The following is a 13,296-nucleotide window of genomic DNA, read 5'->3' as shown; positions in this document are numbered from 1 at the left end:
CTCATTTTTCTAGTTCAAATCGATCACTCAGGGACTTCCCTGGTGATGCAGTGGTTAAGAATCTGCCTGCCAAAGCAGGGGACATGGGTTCGAGCCCTGGTCCAGGAAGATCCCATATGCTGTGGAGCAACTAAGCCCGTGCGTCACAACTACTGAGGCTGCGCTCTAGAGCCTGCAAGCCACAACTACTGAGCCCGCGTGCCACAACAACTGAGACCTGCGCACCTAGAGCCCGTGTTCCACAACAAGAGAAGCCACTGCAATGAGAAGCCCAACACAGCCAAAAATAAATAAATTTTTAAAAAAATACTATAAAAACAATCACCTCAATGACAATCAGATATTAAACACATTGTGTTATTCATCAGAGGCCTCTGAGAAGAGAAGGGGAAATTTTGGTCCAGTTTCAATTAAACAAATATTCACTATTTTTTTTTTTTTTTTTTTTTTTTTTGCGGTACACGGGCCTCTCACTGCTGTGGCCTCTTGAGTTGCGGAGCACAGGTTCCGGACGCGCAGGCTCAGAGGCCATGGCTCACGGGCCCAGCCGCTCCACGGCATGTGGGTTCTTCCCGGACCGGGGCATGAACCTGTGTCCTCTGCATCGGCAGGCAGACTCTCAACAACTGCACCAACAGGGAAGCCCCAAATATTCACTATTGATCACTAAATGTAATATTATTTCTGATAAATTTATGAGAAAGAAATAAAATTAATGTAGATACCTTTAAAAAAATTCATTAAAAAAAAAACTTTTGCAAGGACCCTGTTAACCTCTTTCAGTGTCCTAACAGGGCTATAGCTCAGGCCACAGAAGGCTGATGATAGTCATAGGCCATAATCTCTTAATTTACTAAAATTCTTAATTTCCCATCTAGGTATCTCTAAATGTTTTCTAAATCTTGGGTTATATTCTAGTATTACTTACTCTAACATAAGCAAACTCTATTCCAGCTTCAACTTAACGCTGTTGGAGATAACTTTCCAAACACAGAATTATACAACACGAGAACATTATCCTTCCTCCTGTTCTACTCGGCAATTCATAAATAAGTCTGAATGCCTAAGACTATCATTCAATCAACGCTCTTCTACCCATGCAGTGACACCAGCAAATATCCATCACAAGTACCCCTGGCTTCCAAATTATTATGTCTGTACATTACTCAGATCATAATGTGACTTACTCAGGGAAAGGCCATTACTTTTCCTTCCAATGACAGAGACAGACACTCTGTCTTAGTAAGATCACTTAATGAAGTTGTTCGGTAAGAACCTCACGTTACAGCAGTTCCAGCAGAATGTATACTTTCCTGTCTCTTGGGTAGTAAAAAGCAATGGCCATGAATTTCTCCTCCCTGGTTTAAGCTCTTTAAACTGACAGTAAAGATACCATGATTGTCCATAAAATATTGCTGCAAACCTTTTAAATATTTTCACAAATCTGTTTTCTCTATAACTCTATTTGCTCCTAGATCATCAAGAAAAAAAAAACATTCATTAGTGAGAGCCAAAGCATCCTGCTATAAATTTGAGCACCATCACTACCGCCACTGTAAAAAATACACTTGAATGTGTATAAAAATAATAGCAAGGGGTTGCAGCTTCAATCTCATTATCTTTCTTAGCGTTTTATAGTTTTTTTTAAAGTAAAAATGTATTTAATTCCAAACTAAAAACATATAAGCAAGCGCTCTCATTTGTAAAGGACATAGAAGTTAATTCTTCCATCTGAGTATGGATTAATTTCAGGCATTCTTTCCTTTGTCAGTTTGCTCTATATATTTTGAGTGATAAGAGGAAAATGTTCTGTAAAGAGAACAGGCTAAATTATATTTAGTGTAAGTCTACACAATACAAACAAAGTAGCCTATTGAAAATTATAGCACATGCTATTTTGCCATTTTTCCACTGCAGAAAAATGGCTCTTAAATAATTGAACCTAAATGTTAATTTCAGAAACAGCTTATAAAGTCTTCTGTTCTATTAACATTTGATAGGTGAGACCCTGCTACCTGCCTGGCACAATTAGATGCTGTAAGACATAAAAGAGTTAAGACAGAATAAATAAATGTCTTTTTATTTTTTCCTTTTGTGAGTGTTTTTGTTCCACATTATTAGAAACAGTAACATTAAAAGAGACTTTCATACTCTTAAAAGTTCTATTCTCATTAAATATAGAGAATAGACAGCTCTATTAATGAGCTGTCTGACACAGCTCCTCTTAATTCCTTTTGCAAAGCAGGCCCTGAAGTTAACTAAGGATGAATTAGGGTCACACGCAGCATAGTGCTATGCACATGTAGTAGGCCACAGAGAGAAGTTCTGTCTACATGAACCAAGCTATTTCAGAACAATCACTTCAAACAGAGTCGTCTCCAGGGCTAAAAAAATATAAAATAGGTCTAGTAAAAGAATTTCCAAATTATAACAGAAAAACTAGAGGGCTCATTCAATCTTTACTTTAAAACCATTGCATTTTATGTGCCTTCACTCCAGAAAGCTGATGGCAGGAGAAGTGTATTCTATTTATATGTGTTTTCTTGGTGTCTAAAACAGTCCCTTGCATATGCCTTCAATAACTGGTGGGAGAGATGGATGGATGGATGCAGAAAAGGGCCTTCACGAAGTATTTGGTAACCATATTACATCTCTTTAACATCTTAATATTCCTTTAAATTTCTGGAAATAAGGCTCAAATTTCACTCCACTGTACTGTCACCAATCTGTGATTCATAGATCATATGCTCTAAGTTTGAAATGATGTATTGTCCAGCCAAACCTGCCAACTAATCCAAGAATTCTCTTCAATATCCCTGTGAGAGTTATTCAGCCTCTGCTTTGACATCTCAAGGAACCTTTGGATTAAGGCAAAATTTTTCATTTTTTAAAAATAATTTACTTTAAATACCTTAAAGTTACAGAAGAGTTGCTGATATAATACAAAGAACTACCATCTCCGTCTCTCCTTCTCTCTGTTTCTTCAGTTGTTAACATTTCACCACATATGTGTGCTCTATCTATATACCTATCTCTCTTTCCCTCCCTCTCTCTCTTTTTCCTTCCATATATATATATATATATATATATATATATATATATATATATATAGTGTGTGTGTGTGTAGATAAATATATGTGGTGTGTTTGTTGTATACATAAATATATATAAACATTATAATTAGTATTTTTTGAATCATTTGAGAGCAAGATGCAATCACAATTTTCAATCACTCCTAAACATTTCATTCTATCTATCTACCTATCTATCTATCTAAAATCATGAGTTCACACTGTTATGTGTAATCCCAATCCCAAATCTCAGGGTTGTTTCTAGTGTTCTCCCTTTCAAATTTTATAAATACCTTCTATAACAGTGAGATACTCGGCTCTCATTATCCTCTATATATTTACTAATTTATTCATTTATTTACTCAATATTTATTTTTACAATATGACCAATCTCCCAACTATGCTGGTCATCTCCACTCACCCCTCTGCCTTCCCACCCACTAATTCCCTCTCCCATGAACCCCTCCCATACTCTTGGGTCCAGTAAGCTTATTTCTGCTGGGTCTTCTCTCAGCTCCTCCTATTTCCTTCCCTAGCTGTACAGTGGGCCTGCTGCCAACAATTCTGTACCAAGATGAGAAGTGAAGATGGGAAGGAAAGGGAAAATAAGAAACCTTTTCAAGTTCAACAGGGATTAGGAAGAAATTCTAGAATCTGCCTTCTTAGCATTGTGCCTGTCAGTTCTACTCTCTTTCTTCCCTGCAGCTTTGAAATATTTGAGGATAGTTTGTATCTCTGCAGCTTTGAAATATTTGAGGATAGTTTGTATCTCCCATGAATTCTCTTTCATAAGTCAGACCTCCCCATTTCTTTATTTGTTCCTCTAGAATATGGTTTCCAGGACCATTACTGCTCTGACAACATTCTCCAACATTTGTTGAGATTGATTCTTCCAAATATCTTTCTCCTACATTTTTCCCATATGTGACTGTCATTCAATGAGAAGGAGAAGGATATTCATAGAACTCACAACGTCTGACTCAGGATTCACTTAAATGTAGATGAAATAGGCAACTGTCTTCTGAAAATCTTTCTTCTGCCACCCTCTCTACCAAGCTAAATCATTTGCTCCACCGATGCTGAAAATTCTACAGTTAGAGTTCATTCCACTGACTTTATACTAATAAGAAATGTGTGAACAGAATAGTGAAAGGTGAAAACCATGGCCTTTGGAGTAAAACAGATCTAGGCTCCAATCCCAACTCTGCCATCAATAATTGGGCACTCTCCTAATGTATGCAAATCTCAGATTTCAACCTTAAAATAGATATATCTTATACAATTATTGTGAGGTTTAAATATGATAAACTTTTACAGTAACTGGACAGAGTAGACCATAGACCCTTACATATTGTCAATTTCTTTACTTGTGTGTGTTACTGCAAAATTCTTAAAAAACATATTTTTAAAGGAGTCTTTAAAATACAAAAAAAACTAAAGTTATGTGAATGAATTGATTAATTATTCCTACAGGACACATTAGCTAATGTTTTATAAGAATACTGGTTGCCTAGTAGATAATATTTATAAAGAAAAATGGATCAAAAAAGTGATGTGTTTCAGAACGACACAGTCCCTACTTGACCTTACACAGAAAATGAAGCTTTTACACAGCCCCAGTCCCCTATTTTTCCCCCAAGGCTATTCCCTCTTTGGTGTGCCATGCCTCTCAATTTTAGAGTATAGTATAACAAAGTATAGAAGTAGAACATATGCAGTAATTTCTCAAGAAGTACACGGAAGGGGCTTCCCTGGTGGTGCAAGTGGTTGAGGTTCCGCCTGCCGATGCAGGGGACACAGGTTCGTGCCCCGGTCTGGGAAGATCCCACATGCCGCAGAGCGGCTAGGCCCGTGAGCCATGACCTCTGAGCCTGCGCGTCCGGAGCCTGTGCTCCGCAACGGGAGAGGCCACAACAGTGAGAGGCCCGCGTACCACAAAAAAAAAAAAAAAAAAAAAAAAAAGAAGTACACGGAAGGATAAATAAAAGTCATTAAAAATTAATAGTAATAGCTGCTATTGACAAGGTTTAATTGCATTATCAGAATCATTTTTTAAAAACCTAGAAAGTGCATGTAAGTCTGAATGCTTTTCTAAGTCAAGTTTATATAGATATTCACTGTGTCAGTACATATTTAATTTCAATGCAAATTGATTTTACAATGAAAACTGACCAAGAATATTTATCTATAGGAGCAACAAGAAGTGTGACTGGTTAGAACACTTTGTCCTGGAGTTGTACATTTTTTATATAAAAACACTTGAGAATAGATAATACCAATTGCTATTGCCCCCCTCTTTAGTCATATTTTTCTATTTAAAATGCAGAGAAAGTGAAAGGTGATGGATAAAAGCAGCACTAAAACATTGTTTCAAAATGAAGCTTCCTGAAGTTCAAATATAAAGTAAAAGAAAGGAACAATATTTTTGATTCCATTTTTTTTTGCATTTTATATACATACTTCATGTGACCATGAAATATTTATTTTTCTTTCAATTATAATGGCTTCTTATTCCTTTTAATCTTTACGTCACTACTTGTGCCTTGACATAATTGCCTGGCTCTTCGTTCACGATCCAGAATTTCTTTGGGGAATAGGCTTTTCTCATCAAATACTGCTTTCAGTGCTACAAAATGATGAAGAAAATGACATATAAATTATACTTGGCAAAAGATCCAATTAAATGAAATAGTGGGGAGAAATGTTCAAATTTCACTTCTCAAAATGTGGATGTTCTTAAAACCAAGAGTGCTCTGGGAAAATTTCCTCTTAAGCTTCTGCTCTTCCTTTTAGTTCAATTTAAATTTAAAAGTTAAATTTTCACAGTTTGTCCTAGTAATGTATTTATAACATGATAGAGATCTACCATTTCACAGGAGAAGTCTAAAGAAGTTTGTGTTTTCCATTTTTGTTTTTTAATCTACCTAACAGCTCTCAAGGACTCATAATAAGCAAAGAACAAATTATTCTGTATTGAAATAAGACAATTAAAAGCATCAAAACACAGTTTGACTGTCTGCATGACTAAACAAGTACATCTGCAATCACATCCTTATAAGATAGTTTGACCTGCAGGGATCTGTGGCTTCAGAAGAAAAAGAGACAAATTATCCCCATGAATGGTTATATGTGCATCAGTGAGAAGTGGAATGAAACTGTGCCATGCATTCAAAAAAATAATTTTGGCCTTTTGCTAAATTTTGTCATTTCAACAAATGTTTATTGAAAATATATTATGTACTGTGCTCAGGCATAATGGGGCACAAATATGACTAAGTCACAGGCTTCCTTCCAACTGGTAGAAGGTGGGAGCAGTAGCCTAATAACCAAAATGTCATCTATAATATGATACCATTCTAAGAGAATATGAGCAATGTAAATTATGTGGTTAAACATATAAAGAGCTTATAACAATACGCAGAGATCAGAGAAAGAGCTTGAAGAATCAGATGCTATTTGAGATAGATCTTGAAGCCCAGAGAGGATTTTCACTGATAATGAGGACTATGGAGATGAGGAAGGGTTTGCAAGGGGGAAAAGAAATGTCAACTAGAAGGAACAAAGTAAATACAAGTATGGAGAAACAGAGCTACTCTTCAGGTAACTCTGAGTAATTCAGCACAATTTAACATAAAGGAGAGGAAAGTAGAATGAGATTGGAGCTGGACTGAGGGGCACTTTAAATACCAAGCCAAGAATTATGAAACAAAGAAACTACATGAACATTGAATAACCTCACAGTGTAGAGGCATCTTTATATATTTGGATTAAAAAACAACAACAACAACAAAACTCTCCACTTCTCGTACAAACATAACTATAAAAGTCAATATCTTGCCCCCTTTGCTCTTGGATATTATACAAGAAAAACCAAGAAAATGAGGGGAAGTAACTCTGAGAATAAATTCCACGTTCAGCAAAACCCAAAGGTAGATGTAACCTGCAGCCTACATAACATGAAGAAGGGTAGCCAAACAGCTGAGCTTGGGCAGAAGTTACACAAGATGAATCAATCCGCATGGAGAGTATAAAAAGGCCAGCAGCAGCTGCAGCATTTCAGAAAGTGCTGGCAAAGAGATGCTCACTAAAGATGAGGGGCTCACCCTGCGGTCCAAATGCTGTAACTTTCTTTTCTATCTATGGATGCTACACGGGGTGAAGAAGGCTGGGAGCAAAAGCTCTCCCCAACCTCATTTGGTTCAGCGAAACATATGAGGCAGGACTATATAAAGAAGCACACCCACGAGCCATCTTCTGCTAAAAGCAGTCCGCCTCTGTAGGTTGTAAAACTTGAAGGCCACACTGATCCCATGTCCCAGGCTCTCACCCAGGGACCTGCTACAAATTTCAAGTCTAAGAAAACTAAACTCATTAAAGATAATTGATTAAAAGCGTAAATTTTAAAAACTGGCATAGCATAGACATAAATGTGTTACAAGCAAAATTAAAAACTAAACAAAATGAATTTTAAAAAGAGCAGCAAAACTAATCAATACATAGATCGCCACCAGGAACGTGTTGCCATTGGACAAATACTGTTACTAAGCATTTTGCCACAAATTAAATTTGAAAATTTGAAAACGCTCCTGTCTCTATGAAAGAAGATCACAGAGCAGAAGTCCCTTCATCTCAGGGATGAGATGAAGACACAACGGGAAGTGATGAAATGTCAGCTGGCAGAACTCAGGAAAAGAAATATCACAAGTGAGAATAGACTGCATGGTAACACAATGGGAAGCGTAGAGTGTATGAGTAAGAAAAACAAATAAGATGAAAATTAAAAACAGAACAAATTAGAAGGAAATGATAGATATTGGGGAAAAAAAGACCCAACAAATACAGAAATGGGCTGAGTCCTTAAGAAAGAAAAATTAAGAAAAATTATAAAGTGCCATGTAATAAAACTTTCCTCAAATAAGAGACAACCTGACATATATAAAAAGGACATACTGTTAATTACCTCTTTAATGGACCTATCTTTAATGGAGTCACATTATACGATGCTGTGGGGTTAGGAATTTGGGGAAACACAGTTCAGCCCATAGCATATATTTTGGAACTTTTAAATGACCAGTGAAGCTGCAGGAGCTTCAGCCGTGCTTCTGCATTTTTGGTAACTCAGTTCCAAACACAATCACAGTTTTATTAATGTGTCTTCACTTTTCCAAAATCCTGATCCTTTTATTTCTTGGTAAATTTGGTATTTCTTGGTATAATTTATGTCTTGTATAGCTTAGAGATAGCCAATCTTTGTTACTGGCCTGAGACAATTTTTAAAAATTGTGGCAAAGATGGAGTTTGGCAATATCTCTAGTGGAAAGAAGGAGTTGGAGGCAAAAAAGATATAAATAAAAGACCTAACTTTTCTTGCTCTGGGGAAAAAAAAAGGACATAACTTGTGCCAGGAATAACAGAAGAGTCAAAAACAAGGCATATCCCACTAAAGTTACTAGACTTTAAAGATAAGGGCAGAATCATTTGGCAGCCAAGCAAAATGATCAAGCCACTCAAAAGAAGAGAAATAGGGCTTCCCTGGTGGCGCAGTGATTGAGAGTCCGCCTGCCGATGCAGGGGACACGGGTTCGTGCCCCGGTCCGGGAAGATCCCACATGCCGCGGAGCGGCTGGGCCCGTGAGCCATGGCCGCTGAGCCTGCGCGTCCGGAGCCTGTGCTCCGCAACGGAAGAGGCCACAGCAGTGAGAGGCCCGTGTACCGAAAAAAAAAAAAAAAAAAAGTAAAAAAGAAGAGAAATATATGTATTGCATTTGATATCTTCATAGCAATGATCAATACCAGTAGACAGTAAAGAGAGCAACTCCCACAAGATAAGTAAGGAAAGAACATGTGAGGTACAAATACTATAAACATCCAAACTGCCCATCAAATCTGAAAACTTCCAATAGTTTCAACGTGCAGGGAGTTCATGGACTATTGTTCCCAAGAGTCCTTTTTGAGGAAATTACTACAACATAAACTGAGAAATGACTGAGGAAAAGATTTGGTGGTGAGCACCAAATATATTTTAACGTAGAAGTGAGATTAAAACAACATAAAGTTTAGGATGACAAATTAGAAGGCAAATGCCACATGCCTGACAACGTAGAAATGATACAATTAACAAAAATTGGGGAAGTAAGAAAGAAGTTTCATTCATGATAGATCAGTAACAGCTGAGAGACAAAGGACTTAAACCAACAAGTCAAGTAATAGCCATATAAGCAAATTTAACAAAACAGAAGCAGAAAGAAAAATCATATTATTGAACAAAATTGTATGGTGGAAGAGGGGGAGGGGAATGAAGAAACATGTTCATTTATCACCAGTCAGCATGGATTTAATTGTTACTGCCCTAGAAAGATAAAGGGTGACAACAATTATAATTATATGAATCTATAAGTATAAAGGTACTACCAGAACAAACATATAACACCCACCCACCCACCCCCCTCAAATAAAACAAAGAAAAAGATTACAGGTCCAGTGAAAACTTCAAAAAATATATACACAGTAAATAGCAGAAAAGAGTATGAGAAATACAAAACCAAACTGTCTAATAAACAACAAATTTAAATGTGCTCAATTTCATGATTTTAAAAAATTGATTTTTTAGTTGGATCAAAGGCAAAAACCCAATTCACGTCTAAAATAAAATGATTCCAAAAATTTGAAATAAAAGGATGGGAAAAGTATACCAGGCAAATCAAAATCAAAAGAAAGTGGGGATCAAAATCTAAAATCATAGATGCATGAAGAAACCCTCAAAGGATACACAGACACTTGCAGTAGTGGTTGCCAGAAATAGGTGATAGTGGGAACTGGACAGATCAGCATCATGGAACGGAGGTAGACTTCTCACTGAATAATTTTTTATATGTTCTAATATTTGATCAGTGTGAATATATGTTGTTTTTCATATAAGAAAGTATATGAAAAACAGCATATTCTGTTTTTTAATAAGACAAAAATGCAACCTGGACCTACCTCATAAGCAAAGTTACAAATGAAAACCCTTTCCACTGGCCTAATACCAGTGGTACAAGATAGTGTGGATTTCTGCACATTAGTTGATTCTGTCCTCTGTTGTCTGAAGATAAGCACGTCCCAATCACAAGGCATTCTGAATGCCTCAGAGCTCTTCTGAGGTCCACTGTGAAAGACAAAATGTTACTTCTGAAATAAACCCTAGCTGCTTTACTGAGATTTGTCTCTCAACTAGACAAGGAATTTTCATTGTAATTGACTGGGTTTCAGGACAATTAAACCAATAACTAACCGATAGGCCTTTGCAAGTTCTTTGACAGGGATAATCTTTCTGGGATAATTTATTTTTCTGAGTTAAAAAACAAGTGATAAAAAATTCATATGCAATTCATATGCAAGGGTAGATACCTGTTTCCTGGGCCCGAAGCTTACAATTTGGGGAGCTTTGTTTAAGAAAATGAACATAAAATTACAAATACAAAATTATTCATAAAAGTGGTTATGTACTTAGAATGAGAAAATAGATCTCAACAAATTACTGGAGTTTTGTAGAGCTGAATCCTTGTCTTCTCAGATCTCTTTCAGGAAAGGCACTGAAATGCTTACCTGGAAATGATTCCTACTTGCAACCTGGCTTCCTCTCTTCACCCAGAACACCCTAAAACTCCCAGCAACTCCTAATACTCACAAGGGACTTTGTAGATAAGGCTCATAAAACAACCTACATTAGCTTCACTAGCAATCTCCTTTATGTGGCGAAAGCCTTGTCATTAACCTAACACCTTCTAAATGAATAATGGTCATCGATTCCTCTCACTGTTCAGAGTAACAGCATTTGCTGGGTTAATGGCATAATGTTTGCATATAAGTGAGTCTGCCATGGATTTTGATACATGTAAGAAACCATTAACCATTTATTGAACCTGTTTAAGATTATAAAAGCATGTCTTTAACCTTGCTGTGATGACTTGTTTTCTTGATGAACTTGGCAAGGCTCTTCCCAGTTATTCAATCAAACACTAATCTAAGTGTTGCTCTGAAGAAATTTTGCCTATATAGTTAAAGTCCCTAATCAATGGATTTTAAGTAAGGAGATTATCCTGGATAATTTGGGAGAGCCGGACTTAAATCAGTTGGAAGGCCTTAGAAGCAAGACTGAGGCTTCCCTAAGACAGAAAAGAAATGCCAACACTGGACAAAACTTCTGCCTGTGCCCATGGAGTTCAGTCCTCTTCCTTTCACTGCCTGTGGACAACAGCTTTAGCCTGTGCCCAGTCTGCGCTGATCTTCCCTCCTGGCGCAGCTCTACTCCTTTTGGACTTGCTCCACCAGCCCTCACAATACCATAAGGCAATTCCTTGCCATAAATTTCAATACATGGTCCTGCTCGTTCTGTTTCCCTTCACCCTGACTGATACACTTGCCATAAAGTGCATTGTTTAACGCAGAATCATCGTGAAGGGCGAAGCATTCTTATTGAGACAAATAGACTGGTTTGTCAAGGTTCCTGCGGTTTGTGACTGGAGTCTGTCGGACACTCCTCGAAAAGAAAATTTACGTTTATTCAAATATACAGCTTATCTTAAAGCACCTTCAAGTTCCCACACAGGTGTTATGTGGGACCTCAAGCCTTAAACTTCTTGCCTTATGGGTCCAACAACTTACTTAGAATCTTGGTGAGTAGTTCACTCAGAAGGGTTAGTAACAGCCAGTGTATTTGGACTCATTGCGTCCAAATGGACCCATCTTTAAACCTTCTAAAGGCTTCCTTCTCACTTAAAAGAAACCCAAGTTTCTTGCCCAGGCTACCTCATCCCACATGAACTGATCCCTAATTCTTCCACCCTCATCTTGGGCTCTCTGTGAGCATCTCTCACACTCTACCCTGGCAACGCTGACTTTTCTGTCCCTGGAATAGCTTTTCTGTCCCTCAGTAGCTTTACACTTCTGCTCCCATCCTTGGAATGTTCTGTGCCCATTTGTTTGTGGAACTGCCTCCTCTTATCTTTCAGGATTCAGCCCAACAATCAGAGAGAACTTCACTGATGCCCCTCCTTAGTCACGTTCCATCACATTGTTTTGCTTTATTTTCCTCATACCTTTTATCAATATCACTATCCAAACGTATCTTCTTCTGTTCAGTTATTTATTTATTGTCTATCATGACCCTAGGTGATAAATTCAATGAGAGCAAAGACCTTGTTTGTCTTTATACCCCATATACCCTTAGCACCCAGCATTGTGTCTGGTATTTACAATAGAAGATGGCCACAAAAATGTATTTGTTGAATAAATGAGCAAATGAATGAAGATACCTCCAGGCTTGTAAAGGATCCCTCTTCACACTTTGGAATTCCTGCCTTCCAGAGACCCGAGGGCCTCTATTATGGTAGTAGAAGGCTGGTCCTCTGTGTCATTTATCTATATATCCATCCACTTACCGCAACCCCTGCTCTTAAAAATTAACATCAAGTGTTATTGGTAACCATTTATGTTCCCTATTTCCTACTTGGGAAAAGATGACGTTATACATTAATCACTTCATTTTATAGTTGGCTGCCCAACAAGGCTTGTTATAATGATAACCAAAAGTGTTTTAAAAGCGATGAAAATGAAAGATGTGGTAGCCATGAAGCATTCAAACATTTTCACTAAAATAAAACGATTCAGTGATTTTCATAAAGCAAAGTTAATCTTTATCATCTGATCCCTCCCTTGCCCCATAATTGGAGACTAACTATATATCAGATGAACAACAGTGGCAAACCTCACAAAGGCACCCTGGCAATGACCAGCTGTTGTTAGTTTATGAACATACGGTATTCTGAAAACTTTCTCTTCAATTCACATCCTCCATCCTATTCTAAGTCCTCCAGGTAAGTGCTTCTCAAACTTTAATGTGCATAAAAATCACCTAGAAGTCTTGTTAAAATGCAGATTCTGATTCCATAGATCTGAGTTGAGGCCTGTGATGCTGCATTTCTAACATGCTCCTGGGTGACGCCCAGGCTCTATCCACTGCCCACATTTTGACATCAAGGTTCTAATTCCTAAATATAGACTAGATCAGGATGGCCAGGCTGTCATTTAATTTCAGCCATCACTGTGTAACAATCAGGTAACAAAGCAACAGGTTGTTGGCAGAGTAGTGAGAGTTTATCAAAATGCTTTAGTGGTCTTCATATGGCTCTTAAATGATCGTGCTGGGGACCTGTTCAACCCTTTTTTTTACGACTTTTTTTTT

The 13,296-nt window shown here is 37.4% G+C and overlaps 1 protein-coding gene across 1 annotated transcript in view; it reads right to left on the bottom strand.

Annotated features, from left to right (window-relative positions):
- Positions 1-5,566: 5,566 nt before the first annotated feature.
- The window catches only part of WDR49 (WD repeat domain 49), a 133,788-nt gene continuing 126,058 nt past the window's right edge, over positions 5,567-13,296 (bottom strand). Inside the window, 1 exon segment of the mRNA XM_060010159.1 lies at positions 5,567-5,697. Within this exon segment, the coding sequence (XP_059866142.1) occupies positions 5,567-5,697 (131 nt within the window).

This window comes from Delphinus delphis, chromosome 4, assembly GCF_949987515.2.
Source record: "Delphinus delphis chromosome 4, mDelDel1.2, whole genome shotgun sequence".
NCBI lineage: Eukaryota > Metazoa > Chordata > Mammalia > Artiodactyla > Delphinidae > Delphinus > Delphinus delphis.
This window is presented reverse-complemented; position numbering and strand designations above follow the sequence as displayed.